The 20,255-nt window shown below is 43.9% G+C and overlaps 1 protein-coding gene across 2 annotated transcripts in view; it reads left to right on the top strand.

Moving 5' to 3' along the window:
• The first annotated feature begins 2,852 nt into the window (after positions 1-2,852).
• LOC147464866 (uncharacterized) overlaps positions 2,853-20,255 on the top strand; it is a 42,185-nt gene continuing 24,782 nt past the window's right edge. For both annotated transcript variants that reach the window (XM_086510317.1, XM_086510326.1), the window contains exon 1: positions 2,853-3,138. In XM_086510317.1, coding sequence (XP_086366443.1) covers positions 2,873-3,138 — 266 coding nt within the window. In that variant the 5' untranslated portion in view covers positions 2,853-2,872. The remainder of the gene's footprint in view (positions 3,139-20,255) is intronic.

The following is a 20,255-nucleotide window of genomic DNA, read 5'->3' as shown; positions in this document are numbered from 1 at the left end:
TCCAAGAGAAAATCAAATAGACAATGTGCTAAGTTTTTGAAGTCCGTATGCTAGTAGCATATTCCAAACTTTGGAAACTTCTATGCAAGATTCCCTGAAGTGAAGCCTTGCTTCACATAAGTTTATAAAAAAGATGAGATAGAACGCATCCTGAGTGTTCATAGCTAACAGGTGCTCCTGTTGACATACCTATGTCAAAGCAGAAAAGAATCGACCTTGTCAAAATCTTATAGAGAATCGGCCTTGCCGGATTGTGTAGGTTATTGAGAATCATGAGATTACCCAATATTGGTATAGATAACATCTACAACTTAGCTATCAAGTGTCATCAATTGTCAAATACTGCTTGATCGAAGCAACATTTGCTTGACAAGTTGGCATCGTGAAAATTCTTGTAGAAGTGAATAAGTTCAAAAGTGAAACTTAAAGTTAAGATACTTATTGACTACCCTTGGCATTATGTGTACTGGTCGACATTAGATTAAGCTCATAGCTGTGTATGCTAATGTTTTTTCCAATGTGCTTCGTGTACTTATGTGGCCTGCTCCCTGGCAAGCTACAACACCTTTGAAGCGATTATGCATCCAATGCATGGAGCCGTGCTCCTAAAAACCTTGCTTTTCCCCCTCCTCTAGGTAGCACAAGGTGGAAATATCAAAAATATAATGGCCGACCTAATACACAAGTCATTTTTTGAGTGTCGGTATATGGAGTCTTGCTCCAGTAATGTATCTTATGGCAGTGGCAGATTAAACAAAGGTAAAAGAAAAGTAACCTTATCAATGATCGACCTTCTCTCTTAGCTTCCCGACAAAAGCATCTGGATATCTCTTTCGCTCTCTAGAGTTGTTTTATGGTGGTGGTGTGGTGGATTTCCAGGGCCGGGGCGAAGAGTCTCTCTCTCTCTCTCTCTCTCACACACACACACACACACACACACACACACACACACACACACACACACACACACACACACACACACACACACACACACACACACACACACACACACACACACACACAAGTTGAGGGTAGTGTTCGTAGGAGAGTCTCTGCCCTTCTCGTTGCCGGAGTCCTACAGACAGAGGCAAGTACCGCCTAGCTTGCTGTAGTGCGAAGGAATGAGCAGTGGTGCACAAAGTTGTCTCGTGAGCACGCCTAGCTTACTGCGATGGCCGGCCTCATCCCCCCCCCCCCCTTCTCTCTCTCTCTCTCTCTCTCTCTCTCTCTCTGCATCCTTGACCAAGTGACATGCATCGACTCCCAAGTTAATGAGGCCTTCTTACAACGCCAATGTATCATGGCTTGGGAGAAATCCGGAGGTTCTCGCTTCATCCATTACACCACACACGTTTCCCCAAACTACAAATCTCTCTTCTTCTCGGAACGAGGTAACCGAACCCATTCCAATATCCTTGAGCCCATCCCGTTGAGTGCGATCCGCACCATTGCCTCCATTCGTCTTAGCTCCCATTCTCTACGCTGCGAGACAGGACGTTGGGGCACTGGCGAGGAGTGTCATCGACTTTGCACCTTATGCCCTCGTCAAGTGCGAGAGAGTGAGTACCACACACTACTTGAGTGCTCAGCTTTTGACTACATTAGGTCCTCTTTTCCCCATATATTCAGCCATGAGCTCTCCCTACATACCTTCCTCTCCCAACCACGATGTGGACTCTCTATTGCGACGCTCATTTCAGCCATTTTTGAGCATCGAGAGTCACTTATGAACTCCACTCACACCACGTGACATGTTCATTTGGTCCCATAGGTCATATTTGACCTCCCAGGACGATAATAGAACTATCTATCTATCTATCTATCTCTCTCTCTCTATCTCTCTCTCTCTCTCTCTCTCTCTCTCTCTCTCTCTCTCTCTCTCTCTCTCTCTCTCTCTCGGGGGCAAGATGAGGGCGACTGGGAGAGAGGAAGGAGCCAAAATCCAGCTAGCCGACAGGACAAGCAGCGGAGCTTGTAGAAGAGCGAGGCGAAGGTTGAGGATTGCACCGTGGAGGGTTGGCAGGCAAGGAGGGTAGGCACACAGAGCCAAATATGAGAGCGACGAAGTGGAGCCAATTGGGTGCACACGTGGAATTTGTGGTTTTTTTTTTTTTTTTGGGGGGGGGGGGGGGGGGGGTAATTCCGTAGAATGTAACGTCTTTTATAAAAAGTGTGCCAATTCATTTTAAATCCCTAATTAAAGGAAGTCTACGTAGATTCCCTGTTTTGCCACATGCGACTCTCTCTCTCTCTATATATATATATCGCTCTCTCTCTCTCTCTCTTTCTCTCTCTCTCTCTCTCTCTCGTTGGGGTTGAATATGCAACCTTTTTCCACCACATGTCTTCCGAGGGAGATGGCAAAGGGCACCAAGGGAGAGACAATGAGGGCAGAGGGGGACCAATTGAGATCGGAGTATGTTGGGGTTGAATATGCAACCTTTTTCCACCATATGTCTTCGTGGGGAGATGGCAAGAGGCGACGAGGGAGAGATAATGAGGGTAGAGGGCACCAATTGAGATCGGAGTATGTGATTGAAAGATTCGAAGGAATTTTTCCAGTAATGGATTTTAGCAGTACCTTGGAATCTTTCAATTAATGGATTTCAGCAGCAGGAGTCGAGTCTGAAGGTGCTTTGACACTTGGCTTCTCTCTTGAGCTCTCCATCTCCTTTGTATCTCTAAGACACCGTTACTAGTAAAAGTCTGAACTTGGCGTCGAGTCACACACACTCTATGTCGAGTAAAGAGCACGTGGCAAGGATCACTTCAGCACGCGTGTCACCTTGCCAACGTGCATGCAAGCAAGAAAGAGGCGCAGAGTCCAGAGACCTGAAAAGCTCGAAAAGACGGGTTTCTGTTGCGTTTGTACATGTTGTGGAAACTAGGCGGGGTGTATAGTAGCGTTGTGAAAGCAGCCTCTTATCGAGCTACGCCCACAAGGAGAAGAGCGAGGCTCAACAACTTATTGTACAATAGCAGCGTCCACCCCATTATGGGTTCCCCCGTCTTGGACAAAGAATACTCCTCTGAGCAAATGGAGGGTGTTTCTGTTGGCGGTGGCGTGCAGGACACTTTCGGCGAGGACTCTGCCACTGAGGATCAGTTAGTCATTCCATGGAACCGCTCTATTGCCAGGTTAATATGCCTTCTCAGTTGTGTATCACCCACACATGCTCTTATTTTGTACTTGGTAACACATTCATAAGCAACTGTAAATGCATCCCAGCTTTCAAACCACTTGCTTCTGAGTCAATGTGAAGGGTTTTGTTGCATCTTTACCATGTACTCCACTATTCTCTTCATACCCATAACCTCAGTGGGAAGTGATTGGGGACTCAAGAAGTAAGAGCATGTATGGTGTTTGTGCCTTGACTTGGACAAAGTTTGTTCGAAAATGCTTTTGGGCATTATACGCTCACGCTCATCGAAATAACATTGTATAGTGGTGTTTGAGTGTGCATACCAGCATATTCATGCATACACACAACAAATTGGCTACCAAGGGTCTTAGTTCTACCTTAAAACTCTTACATAACATTCGGACAAGTCTAAGTTGAAGATTGGGCTGGGAATGTTCATTTGTCTCCTGCTATGAAAGAGGAATTGAAACCATACTGTTTGCGTGCTGTGCTTGGGGTTTGCACCCATTTTTCGGGCCAGTTTTCTCATTAAGTTAAGCTTCATTGTGTCTTATCAATTTGGTTTTCAAGTCCATCGATGATGGAGGTCATACTTCTCATAACTTTGGTCATTACTCTTAAAAGATACGTATCTTTTGGCAATGGCATTGATAATTAGCATCAATACATATTTGAGACCTAGACAATAAAGTCAACCATTTACAACAATTGTTTTCTATGGATGAATGCATTTGTGAAAGATGAGTGGCATAAAACGTCCTTCATGTTTATCTCAACACTATATTGGACTTTTCTTTTAGTGCATTAGATCATCAAAAGTGTCATTTGTTAGGACATTCATTGGACTTCCTTAAAAGGTATAGCATTGTCTTTATAGTGCTTGCATTTAAGTGCGAAGGCCGTACTCTATCTCACTAATTACCTCACGATTATACAATTATGCTTGCGTTTTTTAATTGGCTTGCCATTGAGAAGAAAGAGGGGTCCTAGAGCGCACATCAAAGACACTTTAGATCCCTCTTTTTTTTAGCAAAATAGATCCTTCTATTCTTCATCAAATGTCCAAAGGGCTATATAGATGTTTATATGTAAGTTCAGGGGCATTAAGGGACTCTCCCAAGATACAACAAAACCTCATGGGGCATGTCAGTGGTCCTCAAGGCAAACTATCTTCGAGAGGAAGTAGAAAACGGAGGTTATAGTATGAATGCTCTTTACACATCACAGTGACATATAGGAAGAATGTAGTATAAACCACTACCAAGGTGTGTAATGACAAGTGATTGGGACCTTCTCTAGAGTGAAAAATAGTGAAGAAATTGCCAATAGTGGAAGAGAGGAGTATCTACCCCACCTCACTTCCCTAGAGAAGCATGTTGAGGTATCCCAATGGGTGCGAAGAGGATTGAGCAACTCTGTCCAGACCGCTGTCAAGGTGGTCTATGTTAGTGAAGGTTGTGACCCCAAGATGTGAGTACAATGAGCCTTGCAAATAATCCAAAATGCAATGCAATAAATTGTGGTAGAAACTGTATTACATCTAGGGAGATTGAACTAATGGACAATGTGTGGTAACATCTCAAGAGTGCCTCGTCTGCAAGCCAAGTTGTAAGCAAAACGACTTAATTTGTTGGAGAATCCTCAGAGAGAGTGTGTGGCCCTAGAAATCACAAAAGCCATGTAATTGCCCCCCACATCCATGCCAATTTATCAAACAAATAACATACTTGTTGGAATTAGGGTTGCAAGAAAACACACACAGCTTGGAGACGACGAAGAAAGCTCAAGACACACAACAGAGTGTATTACTTAGTGTGCAATGGAAAGATAAGATAGCCCTAGAGTGATGGGCGTATATACAATGCACAGGGGAAAAAAATCTGCTAGTGAGGGAAAAAATGCCCTGACGGTCCTATGTATGTTTACACACATCACTATCACATTGATCCGAGCCTATCACAAATTTTTGTTTACTATATTTTGTTGGTTTTCCTTGCTTCTAGAGGTTTACAATAAAAGAAAGAGTGAGAACAACCTCTTGGGAAAATTCAAAAAATGATTTGATGGGAATTTTTTCTTGACTAGCTCACCGGAGGTGAAAGGTAGAGGGAGAACCTAGTGGTAAAGGGAAGGGAAAATATGTAAATGTGAAAAGAAAAGATATGATGTGGTTGCGGAGTCATGCATCCATGATTCAAGGGTCATGAGTGGCTCATATCATCATGGCTTTGGAGCCATATGATGATTCAAACAGATGGGACCCAAATGGAAGACTTGGTAAAGGAAGGAAACAGACACATGATTTTGCTGGATTTTAAAAAAATACTTTCACTCCGATCCAAGAAAAGTTTTCATCAAAGTTGTAGCTGATGAGCTGGAGATTCTGACCATATTTTTTTTATAATTTTTGCATCTACGGTTTAGGAGATATGGCCAAAATGGTGGACGCCAGTTTTTTCAACTGTGGTGGAGACCACCCCCTCTACCTTTACACACACACCCTTTCTTTTCCACATTGAGACCTTCTCTAAAAATCATCCATTAGTCTTCTCACCCTCCCCTCCTTCCTCATCTCTCTCAAGCTCAAAAAACCATCACAAATCCCTTTTCTAATCACCTCTCTCATCATGCTTAATCTTGTTGTAATTCATAGGTTCTCATTCAACCCCTTTCTATTATTACTAGATATGCATTGCTTTTATGTAGATTCTTTACATTTTAAAATAAGGAAGCTCTTGGAATCAAGCTATGGAGGAAGGAGTGAAGACAACACAAGCGATGATGGAGCCAATTAGTTGCAAATTGGTCAACCAATCACTTGGAAGGAGCTTCTTCATTCGTTGAATGTCCCTAATTAAGCTCCATTTGTACAAATTGCACTTGGATCTTAACCTCACTCCTAATCACTCTCTTTCCTATATAAAGAGCCCCCCCCTTTGTAGTTTCAAGCATCCCTCAGCCCCATTGAGTCTTTGTATCACTCATCATGAGCCCATAAAGCTCATTCATTCACTCTATTCTTGCACATTCTAAAGTGCAAATTGTTTTATGCTAGTAACCTCCCCTCCTCTTACTTATGTTAATTAAGAGAGATCTTTTATGTGTGTGTGAGAGTGCTTGATATGATTTTGGCTAATTCTTGAGTTGTTGTTCAGTAATCTACATGCTATTTGTGTTGGGAGTGCTTGAAGTTATCCATTCCTTGTACACACACTAAGGTTAATGCTTCATTCATAGTGATAGTTCTCTCTCTCTCTCTCTCTCTCTCTCTCTCTCTCTCTGTGTGTGTGTAGCGGTCCTAATCCACGCTTCCAAAACTAGTTGGTGCCCTCATCTCATTTCCCTTGTGGCGCAATGGAGTTTGTTTTGGTGCAGAGGCCGCCATTACAAATTTCCTTCGTCATAATTGGTGCCCCCACGGAGGAGTTCTCAAGCAGCGCTCTGTCAATCCTATGAAGGAAGTACCATCAAATTCTCCGAGACTTTCACTATGGTCTCCCCAAGAAGCTCGAGAAAAGAAGCGTCTTTATCGACAAACGGCACGTATGCGGGTAAAGACAGTTAACTACATACACCCTTCTTTGCTTCAAGGAAAATTTTGTAGTCATCAAGTCCCTAGGTCAAAGCATTGTGTTGAGTGCTTCGTGGCTAGTGTGAAGACACTTCCTTTGAAGCCTTGACTTCAGGTGATGAAAGCACTTTCAAACTTGGGTATTAACAAGTTTTTGGAGGGGGAGCTACACATCAATGGGGTGCGGTATTGGCAAGAGGCTACATATGGTGATGCACTCCAACTACTACTAGCAAGAAGGCTCAAGGTAGTTGAGAGGGTAGCCATTGAACCCTATGAACTCTACAAAGCTGAAGATGGTCACACCAAAGCTAGGCTAATCACTGGTGAGCAAATTCTTCGCATCTCTCAAATGGTGGGATCCAAGAGAGCTGAACTTCAATGAAGTGCTTCATGGAAGTTTTTATTTAATGCACCAATGAATAATCCCATTTTCTACAACTTTCAATCAGTTCAGAATATTAGGGTGAATGTGCGCATTGATAGAAATATTTTTTTCCAACAAAGATTGGTCTTCTATTTTGGAGCTGAGAGGTTGAGAGAGATATTGTTGTCCCCTGACCCTATAATATTTTCTATTTTGGAGTATAATGTATCTTTTGATGTTCACATCTTCATCTTGCTTTAAGCATACTCCATGAATCATAGGGATTTATATGGACCTTTCCAACCTCTTGCTAGACAAACTGTGCATATAATAGCTAGCACAAAGCTTAGGGTCCAAAACATCATAAGGAACTTACTAGGCCCTCGTCGTCTAGCTGAGATTAATGCATCTATCAATCCATTTATTCTACCCTTAATAAGATATGATTTGGGCCTAGACGTTTTCATCTTTGTGCTGTATTGAGAGGAAGAAAACCCATTTTATGATGGCTTTCCCTAATTTTTTTGGGCGTAGTGAGGAAAATGCTGGGGACTTTTTGGATAACTTGGAGATGGCTTTCCTTGTCTCTGGGAGGGATGACGAAGCATTGAAATTGAGCTCTTTTCCTTTGGTGCTCAAAGAAGAAGCTAGGGTATGGTTCCAGGCTCTAGATCCAACCCAAAGAGTTGATTGGGAGGGATTGAAGGCGGCTTTCCTACGAAGATTTCAACAAGACAATTCAGCAGAAGAACTATGACAATGGCTTCTGGCCCTTCATCAAGTTGACCCTCATGGTTATGCAACCTATGAGGAAGTTTTTCTGAAACTTTGGGGGCAATGGTCAGACTCACTAAACCCTGGTGAGCGAGCTCCCAATTGCCTCCAAAAGTATCGATTTATCTGAGGTTTGTACCCCTTGCTAAGGGAGAAGGTAAAGAGAAAATTTCTAAATACTTTTGAAGATGCCTTAAGGATTGCTAGGGAAAAGAATCAAAAGATTCTCTATCAAGCCCAAGCTGGCCAGCTAGCTTTGGGAGGCAATATCACAACTATGGAAGCTTCTCACGTACCTCCAAATGTGCCTAATGCACCAGACCTCAATAGAGGTCAACAAGAAGATATACTCCAACAAATAAACAATCTCACAAACCAGCTAGAGGGTTTGAGAGTAAATCTTGTGTAGGGTGCAAGAAGGCCTATTGAGGGGAATGGTGGGAATCGGCCACCAATACGACGTCAAGCAAGGGAAATGTTGTGTTACAATTGTGGGGAAAATGGCCACGGCATGTATAATTGCCCTCATCCTAGAAGATATGACTACCCTGTCAGAGGTCCTCGACAACAAGTAAGTCCTCCCCGTGCTAGAGCTCAAGCACAAGAGAAACCGCAACCTCAAATTTTGCAGCCACCTCATGCTCAAGCTCAAGCCCCTGCTACTCAACCAAATGTGAGCATCATAAGGATGGAGGAGGTCTTCAAGGGTAGAAGCAACCAGGAAGAAATAGCTAAAGGGAAGATGAAGATAGATGAAGTGGCTACAATGCCTATCAAGCGTGTGCGTGTCCAAGATGAAGTAAGTAAAGAAACAAGCAAGGATGCAAGTACATCTCGGGCAACTAAAGATGAAGCCAAGAAGAGAAAGACCCGTACTAGGTCTCAAATTGACATCTCTGATTTCCCTATGGGATCTCGAACACAACCTTATGACTTGACAGCTGATGTGAGTTCTCAAGGACCAAAGATTACTTGGCCACAACTACTTCATATCTCCCCAAAGCTGTGACGACAATGGTAAAAAATGGTGAGCACGAGGGCAAAGCGAAGTAAGCTAGTAAGTGTAATCAAAGCATATGGTCTCAAAGATATAGTGCCTTTGGTGGAGGCTCAAATCAAGGGACAACGGATTCCAAAAACTTACATTGACAGTGGAGCAGAGGTTTGTGTCATGACAGAAAAGCTAATGCATCAATTGGGTTTAGAGGTAATGGAATCATCAAACTTTAGGGAAAAAATGGCCAATAATGTCTCTATCACTTGTGTGGGTGTAGTGAAATCTTTGAGAGTTTCTGTTTTGGAATCACTAAAGAGGTTGATGCTTATGTGATGCCAGTAAAGGGAGAAGGATACCCCCTTATTTTAGGACGACCTTGGCTCATGGGTATAGGAGCTAGGCAAGATTGGGCAAAAGGAGACTTGGAGTTGAGGCCTCGAGTGGGTGGCCATAGTTGGAAGGTGGTTTATAACTTGAAGAATGGGCGACAAGAGAACCTTGAACTAGAGACGTCAGCTGATGAGTGGAGCTCAAGTGGATATGGTAAATGGCGAGTGTGCGTGGATTACAAGCCACTAAATGCTGCAACAAAAAGGGACCACTTCCCTCTCCCATTTCAAGATGAGATTCTAAATGAAGTAGCAGGCCATGAGCAATACACAGTGTGTGATGGATACTCCGGCTACTTTCAAATACGCATTGCAGAGGAGGACCAGAAAAAGACTACTTTCATCACACCATGGGACTGTTTTGCATTTCGAGTCATGCCTTTTGGTCTCACCAACTCTCCAGCCACCTTTCAACGATTCATGAATATGGTCTTCCAACCTTACTTTGGTAAGTCCATAAGGGTTTTCATAGATGACTTTTGTATTTACAGCTCCAAAACTATGCATCTCGGCAAGATTGATGAAGGATTTACTCGTTTAGCTAAGCTGGGTGGACAACTAAACAAAGACAAATGTCACATTGGGGAAAGCAAGGTTACACTATTGGGGCATGTAGTGTCCATTGATGGAATGGAGGTAGATCCTGAAAAGATAGAAACATTGCTAAATCTACCTCCCCCAACTTCCATCAAACAATTAATCTCTTTCTTGCAAAAGCTAAGATATTTAAGTAGATTCATACACTTACTCTCCCAAGTGATATTTCCTCTACAACAGCTGACTCGTCAAGAGACGCTTGTTTGGAGTGAAGAAAGTGATGGGCATTTTAGAGAGATAAAAAAAATGTTAGGGTCACTCCCTGTAATCCTCCAACCTTGTTGGGAAGAAACATTCTTTGTAAACCCTAGTGTGGGAGAAGAAGCCATTGGTGCTGCCCTCCTACAAAAAGATCCAAAAACATCCTTTATGAGGCCTGTGTATTTTGCTAGCCGCCTCATGGAAAACACAGAGAAGGCCTACACCCTGATGGAATAGCTAGTGTTAGCCCACATGTTTGCGGTAACCAAGTTTCGGCCATACTTGCTGCCAAAGAGGTTTGTAATTATCACTGTGGAGGATATGTTTTCCTACGCACTACAACATATGGAAATCTCTGACAAAATAGCAAAGTGGGTAGTGCGACTTCAAGAGTTTGATTATACAATACAGGTTGAAAGAACAACTCGAGCATGCTTAGCCGACATTTTAACAAACAAGTGCTATGAAAAAGTTTTCCATTTGAAGAGAAAGGAACTTCCACCATCTCCAGCTCTAGAGGCTCTGGTCAATGCTTATAGCCTCTACTTTGATGGAGCATACAAGAGAACCAAGGATAAGGTAGCTGCAGGCATCGTGGTCTTATCTCTATTGGGAGAGAGGATCCATGGTGAAGGGATCACTCTAGAAGATGTCCACTCCAACAATGAAGCAGAATATCAAGCTCTAATTCATGGCCTTTGTTGGTGCCTGCATAATTCAATTGAGAGATTAAATGCTTTTGGTGACTCCACGCTTTTGGTATGATGTGGTTGTGGAGCCATGCACCCATGATTCAAGGGTCATGAGTGGCTCATATCATCATAGCTTTGGAGCCATATGATGATTCAAACAGATGGGACCCAAATGGAAGACTTGGTAAAGGAAGGAAACAGACACATAATTTTGTTGGATTTTAAGAAAATACTTCCACTCCGATCCAAGAAAAGTTGTCTTCATCAAAGTTGTAGCTGATGAGCTGGAGATTTTGACCATATTTTTTTTATAATTTTTGCATCTACGGTTTAGGAGATATGGCCAAAATGGCAGACGCCAGTTTTTTCAACTGTGGTGGAGACCACCCCCTCTACCTTTACACGCACACCCTTCCTTTTCCACATTGAGACCTTCTCTAAAAATCATCCATTAGTCTTCTCACCCTCCCCTCCTTCCTCCTCTCTCTCAAGCTCAAAAAACCATCACAAATTCCTTTTCTAATCACCTCTCTCATCATGCTTAATCTTGTTGTAATTTATAAGTTCTCATTCAACCCCTTTCTATTATTACTAGATATGCATTGATTTTATGTAGATTCTTTACATTTTAAAATAAGGAAGCTCTTGGACTCAAGCTATGGAGGAAGGAGTGAAGACAACACAAGTGATGATGGAGCCAATTAGTTGCAAATTGGTCAACAAATCACTTGGAAGGAGCTTCTTCATTGGTTGAATGTCCCTAATCAAGCTTCATTTGTACAAATTGCACTTGGATCTTAACCTCACTCCTAATCACTCTCTTTCCTATATAAAGAGCCTCCCCCCTTTGTAATTTCAAGTATCCCTCAGCCCCATTGAGTTTTTGTATCACTTATCATGAGCCCATAAAGCTCATTCATTCACTCTATTCTTGCACATTCTAGAGTGCAAATTGTTTTATGCTAGTAACCTCCCCTCCTCTTACTTAGTTTAATTAAGAGAGATCTTTTATGTGTGTGTGAGAGTGCTTGATATGATTTTGGCTAATTCTTGACTTGTTGTTCAGTAATCTACATGCTATTTGTGTTGGGAGTGCTTGAAGTTATCCATTCCTTGTACACACACTAAGGTTAATGCTTCATTCATAGTGATAGTTCTCTCTCTCTCTCTCTCTCTCTCTCTCTCTCTCTCTCTCTCTCTCTCTCTCTGTAGCGGTCCTAGTCCACGCTTCTAAGACTAGTTGGTGCCCTCATCTCATTTCCCTTGTGGCGCAATGGAGTTTGTTTTGGTGTAGAGGCCGCCATTCCAAATTTCCTTCGTCAACATGTATATGGTAACAAATTTCCCAAGGATTGATGCGGTGAACGAGAGCTGGCACATAGAGTATAGGAAAGTGCCATGCCTTGAGGACAAGATCAGTCCACAAAGGGGAGTAAGCCCAAATCTTTTTGGAAAGCTTCGAACTTCTCACTAGATAATGCCTTTGTGAAAAGATCTGCAAGGTTGTCCTGTGTTAGCACATAAGCCAAGCTGATTTCTATTACTGAGAGCCTCTCCGTAACATAGTCGTAATGCACCTCAATGTGCTTTGTGCGAGCATGAAAAACTGGGTTCCTCGGAACTGCCAATGCGCTCTGACTGTCAGTGTAGATAGTGTTGGTAGTGTCCTTTCCAACACCCAAATGAGCCATGAGGCGTCTGAGCCATACACACTCAACTGTAGCTATGAAGACTGAAACCGGCCTGTTCAATCCGAAAAGGGCGGTAGACTTTACTTTAAACCTTGATTTAGCTTTCACCCATTATTAGTCGTCTATTTTACCTGTACTTTCAAGACACAACAAAGGGGAGAGGGATACAGGCTGCTAGATTGCACCTGTATGAGTGGACAGACACCAGATTGGCCCCTAACTTAGGCGCCCCTTTCGGTATTTCTTTATTGTTCAAAAGAGGGAATAAACGCTGTGGTTCCTACAAGCTGCCCCGCACAAACTCGGCTGAATTTCCACTGTTCCAGCCCGATTTCGGCAGCATAACTGTACTAGAACCCTTCACGGTCAGTATTCCCACGCATTGACTGACTTTCCCGACGCATACGGGCACTTTGCAAAACCTGGCGAGAATCTGCAGCACGCTGAATTCTCTGTTTTCAGCCCTGAAAATGCGCCAGATCACCTGTACAGCGGTCCCCTTGCGTCCCCGAACCTCCTGGGGGTATTAGGGTCCGTTTAGGGCCAAAACCCTAAACCTGCAAAAATACACAGCAGGCTGTAATTCACTGTTTCGGGCTCCGTTCCGCGTGCCGGTCGCATCCCTAGCAAGTCCTCGAGCTCCCGCACCTGTAGGGCTACTTGCCCTTTGAATCGGACGAGATTTCTGGCGTGAAACCTCTCCGAATTCACCTGTACCTGCGGGGGGATTAGCCGCTAGCTAATCCAGTACCTGTGCAAGAGGCTCTTGCCTCGGCAATCGCGCATGAACCCACACAACTGTACATTGGTCAAATGAAAAGCCCACTAGAGGGGCATAACATACTGCCAAAGGGGAGAGAGAGGGCAGTGCGTAGCGTGCAGGGCATCACTCCTGGCACCGCACTGTGCATAAGAGGGAAAGCAAGCACTCCATAGCTCTTAACCTGTGACAGAGACTTGCAAAATGAGCCTCCCAACTATAAATCACGTTTTTGCCTTCTCTATAAGTAGTAAACTGGCCTCAAAGTGCCAAGTGTCACTCATTTGTGCATTTTCCCGCTTTAGACCCTCGGGTCTAAAAATATCTCACCTGCAGCCTCTGTTGACTTGGCCACAGAGTAACAAAATGATCCCCATGTCAAACTGCACGTAATGACGCGAAGACATTTTCAGGTCCCAAAATAGCAGTTCCCTAAATTTTAGGAGATGCTGCCATTGTATCTTTCTAGGTCATCCGACCCTCTTTGTACACTGCGGCCACATCCAGAACTGAAATGTAGCCTCTGTAGCAAAGGATTCCACTTTGGCTAGTCAATGACCCCACTTGGCTAACCATAGTCCTTGTCCAACCTTAGTGCTCTCTTGCCCTCAGGCCTGGACTCCCTCTGTACAGTTCCACACTAGCTATGCAATGCAGGGCAGTTAGATTTCCCGAGGGGTGTTTCCAAAAAGTGAAAGTAAATAGATAATAAGAAAGAAATCAACAAAAAGGATAGATAGTAGTCACACGCTGGTGACATACCCCCCTCTTGAAATCTCAAACGTCCTCGTTTGCATCTATGTCGTACATGCTTACTGTCAACACTGATGTATTCAACACCTGTCGACACATGTATGACACATACATGCTCATTGTCAACCCTGGTGTATTCAACACCTCGTCGACTCATGTATTGCCTGCGTGTGAACCCTGTCCCAATGACATAGTGGTAGCTTCGCACTCTGCCATTGCTTTGAGTCACTAACTTTCCAATGACAAAATGGTAGCTGCACATTTTGCCACTGTCTTATAGTACACGTTGGATCTCGTAACACTTTCGAGCATACCCAAACCGACAGTTTAAGAATGCAGTTACACATGTACTCTTTAATAGAAGCAATCACTGTATCCTTGACAGACTGACAAGAAATACTCACTTCTATAGCACTAACCAAACTTTTGGACATTCCATAAGAGCAATTGCCAAACTGACAATCTGTACAGCTCTAACATTCATGTAACAGGTATTTCATTTGAGCTCACTTTAAATACCATGTACATCATTTGTTTCAGAAGCCATTGTCACACTGACAATCCATGTAGCTTTGAAACTCAAGGGGTCAAGGTAGGTTGCAAATCGAAGGCTTCCAGGTAAAGTGATAACACAGTTGGTGACTCTGCAAGTTCACCTTCTTCCATCCACTTAGCATCTATTGGTGGATAGTTTCTGAACTTTACCAAGTAACGCCTGGCAACCTTGCCTTTCACTTTCCTTTCTTTGTGTGCCAAAATCTGTTCAGGGACCAAGATCTCGTCAAGTTCCTCGACTTCCGGCTGATCTTCAGCTGGAATAGCTTCTGGCACATCACCCACATAGGGTCTGAGAAGACTCACATGAAACGCATTGTGAATCTTCCAACTGTCAGGCAATTTCAGCCTATATGCAACATCACTGATTATGTCACACACTTGAAAAGGCCCATAGTAACGCATGCTGAGCTTTGGAAACAGTCTTTCCTTGCCCTTCATCTTCTTTAACCTTGCCTTTTCAAACCGTAGAAGCACCCAATCACCAAGTGAATATACCACTTCACGACGGTGACGATCAGCTGCTTTCTTTTGCTTTGCCTGAGTCCTTTCTAAGGCCACTTTGACCTTCTTGTACATTTCATCCATGTCTTGAACATACTTATCTGCTTCAAATATCTTGTCCTTTGTATGCAGTATGGGAGGAACTTTCTTGCCACCTTCAACTATCTCAAAAGGTGCCTTGCCAGTTGATGAATGCACTGTATTATTGTATGCATACTCCACCAATGGCAAATACTGCTCCCACTTTCCTTTATGCTCTGACACATAGCACTTCAGCAGATCTAGGACAGTAGAATTTGCCTCTTCTGACTGTCCATCTGTTTGAGGATGAAATGACGAAGAGAATTTGAGCGTGGTACCCATATTCTCAAACAAGCCTTTCCAGAACAAACTAGTCATGCGTGGATCACGGTCGCTAATAATCGACTGTGGCATGCCATGATACTTGAAAATATTGCTCATAAACAAGCGTGCCATCTGATCTGGCTTTATCTTCTTCCTGACAGGAATAAAATGAGCCTGTTTGCTGAATCTGCAAATAATGGTCCAAATACCATCATTTCCTGTCTGCGTTCTTGGAAGATCAAAGATAAAATCCATAGCAATACTTTCCCATGGTTTATCTGGAATAGGTAGTGGTTGCAATAACCCTGGTGCCTTTTGCCTGTCAAACTTGACCTTTTGGCATATTAGGCATTCTCGCACAAAGGCATCCACATCCCTTCTCAATGTAGGCCAATAGAAGAATGTCTCTACCGCTTTAACTGTAGCATCGATACCACGATGCCCTGCATACGGTGGGACATGACTCTCTTCCATAACTTTGCGTCGCAATGGCTTTGTGACACACAATCTGCCATGCATCATCATGAACCCGTCTTTAAGAAGATAGTGTTCATGACGTTGTCCATCCATTAGTTGCTCGAAGACCCTTGCAAAATCTTCATCATTTGCATACTGTTCTCTCATATCATCAAGTTCATGATGATAAGGAATCGACACAGCTGAAATTTGTGGCTTCCTTGACAAGGCATCAGCCACAACATTCTTCTTGCCTTCCACATGCACAATCTGAAAATGGAACATGGACAAGATATTTGCCCATCGCATATGCTTCTCAGATAACTTTGTCTGTGTCAAGAAGTATCGCAAGGTCTGATGGTCCGTTTGGACAACAAAGTCTGCACCTAGCAGGTAGTGTTTCCAACTTAAGAGCGCATGAATCACAGCCAGTAACTCTTTCTCATAGACCTGCATGGTCATCTCTGGCCCTTGCAAAATTCTGCTCTCATAGGCTACTACCCTGCCATCTTGCATTAGCACAGCACCAATGCTACTACCGCAGGCATCACATTGGACCACAAATGACTTCCTAAGATCTGGCAACACAATGACTGGATCTGAAGTCATCTTTTCCTTTAAGAGATTAAAAGCTGAAATCTCTTTTTGTGTCCATCTAAAGGTGACTGCCTTCTTTTGAAGAGCATGTAAAGGTGAAGCAATCTCAGCGAAATTTCGGATAAACCTTCTGTAATAGGAGCATAGTCCCAAAAAGCTTCGGACATCATGCACCGTCTTCAAATTTGGCCATGACTTGATCGCTTCAACTTTTGCAGGATCCATTCTGACACCATCCTTTGAGACAATGTGTCCCAGAAAGTGAATCTCTTTCAGAAAAAACTCACTTTTCTTTGCATTGATGAGCAACCTATGACTGCGTAGCTCTTTGAACACAATGGCCAAGTGATGCCTATGCTCCTCTTCATTCTTTGAGTAGACTATCATGTCATCAAAGAATGTACCAACAAACTGCTGGTGTGGACGGAAAATTCTGTCCATCATCCTATTGAACGTAGCAGGAGCATTTGTGAGACCAAAGGGCATCACTAAAAATTCGTAAAGGCCAAACGTCGTTCTAAAAGCAGTCTTGTGCACATCCTCTGATCTAATGCGGATCTGATGATACCCACTCTTTAGATCTATCCTGCTAAACATAGCTGCTCCTTCTAATTTGTCCATAATATCATCAATTCTAGGTATAGGAAACCTATTCTTGATGGTATTCTTGTTCAGTGCACGGTAGTCGATGCACATACGCCATGAGCCATCCTTTTTCTGCACCAACAACACTGGAGAACAAAATGGAGATGAACTGGGCTGAATCAGCCCTTTTTCTATAAGCTCCTGTACTTGGCCCATTATCTCTTTCTGCTGAGCCGCACTAACCCTGTACGGAGGCTTATTTGGTGGGCTACAGCCTGGCACCAAATCTATCGCATGGTCCTCGGGTCTCTCTGGCGGTAATTGAGACGGTAATGAATCGGAAAAGCAATCACTATATTGTTGTAAAAACATTGACCTTTCTTTATCAAGCACAGATAAATTTGATTCATCACAATCTTCTCCCTTGAGCAAACCATTGCCAGTGTTTGCTACCTCGATGAGCTGCGTCAAAGTAGTGACTTTGGTCTTTGTGCAGTATTTTCTCAATCCTTTGGGTAGGCCACAACAGTATTTTTCAATCTGTTCTGTCAATGGCACAAACCTATAGGAAGTTACTGGAAGTAGAGCTTTCCAAAACTTCCGATTGTAATCATCCAGATTTCTGCAAGTGGCAGCATTAAGCTGGTGCCATTCTGTCATGACATCTGCTTCGAAATCATCAGATAACCATGCTGCTGCAAAAATCTGCTTGAAGTAAATCCATGTGGACGGAGCTTGCCCTTGAAGCAATAAAGTTGTCCACCATTGTCCCGCATTCCCTGTCAAGAAAGTGGCTGCCTTGCGGACCTTTGAAGCCTCTGTAAAGTTTCCCCCTGCATAGGCCTTGTCAAACTGCTGGAGGAATGAAAGAGCCTTCTTCCTGTCATCAAACCCTGTAAAGGTCGTGAATGTCACACCTTTGCCACCTTCTTTGTACGGAGTTGGCCTCTCCAGCGGCGTTAAATTGTCATATGGAAGTGACTGAAACATAGGAACACTATTAGGGTTCATCTGTGTTCCTTGGCCGCTATTAACTTGACCTGGAAATGCCATATTTGGCTGCTGATTTGTAATTCCAGCCATACCAAAATTTGCTTGTGGCATCCCAAATTGTCCCTGAGTGCTTTGAAACCCTGGTTGCATACCCATGACACTGTACATGGGGTTAGGCATCATCGTTTGAGCACCCGCAAACACTGTTCCTGGCGTATAAAACTGATTTCCAGGTGCATGACCAGCCATGCTCTGAAATACCGATCCACCTCCAAAATAGCCAGGGTGTACTGAAGGTGGTGGGAAGACCTGTTGCATAGCCTGTAAGTTGCTTCCCTGCCCATTAGAACCAGCTATAGGCTGCTGAAAGGTGGCGGGCTGAATTGGTACAGCTTGAAAAACTGGCATCTCAGCCACCTGTTCTTGCACCTTAGGCATACGTTGTGGAGACTGCATGTTCTCCGTCAAGTGTACAGGTGTTTCCATTGACTGTGCGGTATGAATCACCTGTGCTCTAGCCTTAACAGGCTTTTGAATATGATCCAGTGACCCAACTTGCTGAGACGGAACAGGAGGTTGCAGAAAGGCTAAAAACCTTGGGTTCTGCATTACTTGTGTGAACATAGCCACAGCAGTAGCCAACTGGGTCCTGAATATATCATCATCAGTCTGTGGTGGTCTTGAGGACTCACCCACTTCATGTGTCTGTTGACCCTGTGAAGAGGAAACCTCTTCAGTCACATCATCTGGTCTGTCAGCCATAATTACAATTCCCTGTGTCTCGTCTATGATCCCCTGTGTCTTCAAGTCCAAAACTGACCAAGGCTCACTTCTATGGAAAAAAGTGATTTAATCCCGTCGATGGAACCATGAAACCGGCCTGTTCAATCCGAAAAGGGCGGTAGACTTTACTTTAAACCTTGATTTAGCTTTCACCCATTATTAGTCGTCTATTTTACCTGTACTTTCAAGACACAACAAAGGGGAGAGGGATACAGGCTGCTAGATTGCACCTGTATGAGTGGACAGACACCAGATTGGCCCCTAACTTAGGCGCCCCTTTCGGTATTTCTTTATTGTTCAAAAGAGGGAATAAACGCTGTGGTTCCTACAAGCTGCCCCGCACAAACTCGGCTGAATTTCCACTGTTCCAGCCCGATTTCGGCAGCATAACTGTACTAGAACCCTTCACGGTCAGTATTCCCACGCATTGACTGACTTTCCCGACGCATACGGGCACTTTGCAAAACCTGGCGAGAATCTGCAGCACGCTGAATTCTCTGTTTTCAGCCCTGAAAATGCGCCAGATCACCTGTACAGCGGTCCCCTTGCGTCCCCGAACCTCCTGGGGGTATTAGGGTCCGTTTAGGGCCAAAACCCTAAACCTGCAAAAATACACAGCAGGCTGTAATTCACTGTTTCGGGCTCCGTTCCGCGTGCCGGTCGCATCCCTAGCAAGTCCTCGAGCTCCCGCACCTGTAGGGCTACTTGCCCTTTGAATCGGACGAGATTTCTGGCGTGAAACCTCTCCGAATTCACCTGTACCTGCGGGGGGATTAGCCGCTAGCTAATCCAGTACCTGTGCAAGAGGCTCTTGCCTCGGCAATCGCGCATGAACCCACACAACTGTACATTGGTCAAATGAAAAGCCCACTAGAGGGGCATAACATACTGCCAAAGGGGAGAGAGAGGGCAGTGCGTAGCGTGCAGGGCATCACTCCTGGCACCGCACTGTGCATAAGAGGGAAAGCAAGCACTCCATAGCTCTTAACCTGTGACAGAGACTTGCAAAATGAGCCTCCCAACTATAAATCACGTTTTTGCCTTCTCTATAAGTAGTAAACTGGCCTCAAAGTGCCAAGTGTCACTCATTTGTGCATTTTCCCGCTTTAGACCCTCGGGTCTAAAAATATCTCACCTGCAGCCTCTGTTGACTTGGCCACAGAGTAACAAAATGATCCCCATGTCAAACTGCACGTAATGACGCGAAGACATTTTCAGGTCCCAAAATAGCAGTTCCCTAAATTTTAGGAGATGCTGCCATTGTATCTTTCTAGGTCATCCGACCCTCTTTGTACACTGCGGCCACATCCAGAACTGAAATGTAGCCTCTGTAGCAAAGGATTCCACTTTGGCTAGTCAATGACCCCACTTGGCTAACCATAGTCCTTGTCCAACCTTAGTGCTCTCTTGCCCTCAGGCCTGGACTCCCTCTGTACAGTTCCACACTAGCTATGCAATGCAGGGCAGTTAGATTTCCCGAGGGGTGTTTCCAAAAAGTGAAA

The sequence above is a fragment of the Adiantum capillus-veneris genome, chromosome 1, assembly GCF_014529385.1.
Source record: "Adiantum capillus-veneris isolate H3 chromosome 1, ASM1452938v2, whole genome shotgun sequence".
NCBI lineage: Eukaryota > Viridiplantae > Streptophyta > Polypodiopsida > Polypodiales > Pteridaceae > Adiantum > Adiantum capillus-veneris.
Note: the sequence above shows the minus strand (reverse complement) of the source record. Positions and strands in the feature narration are given on the sequence as shown.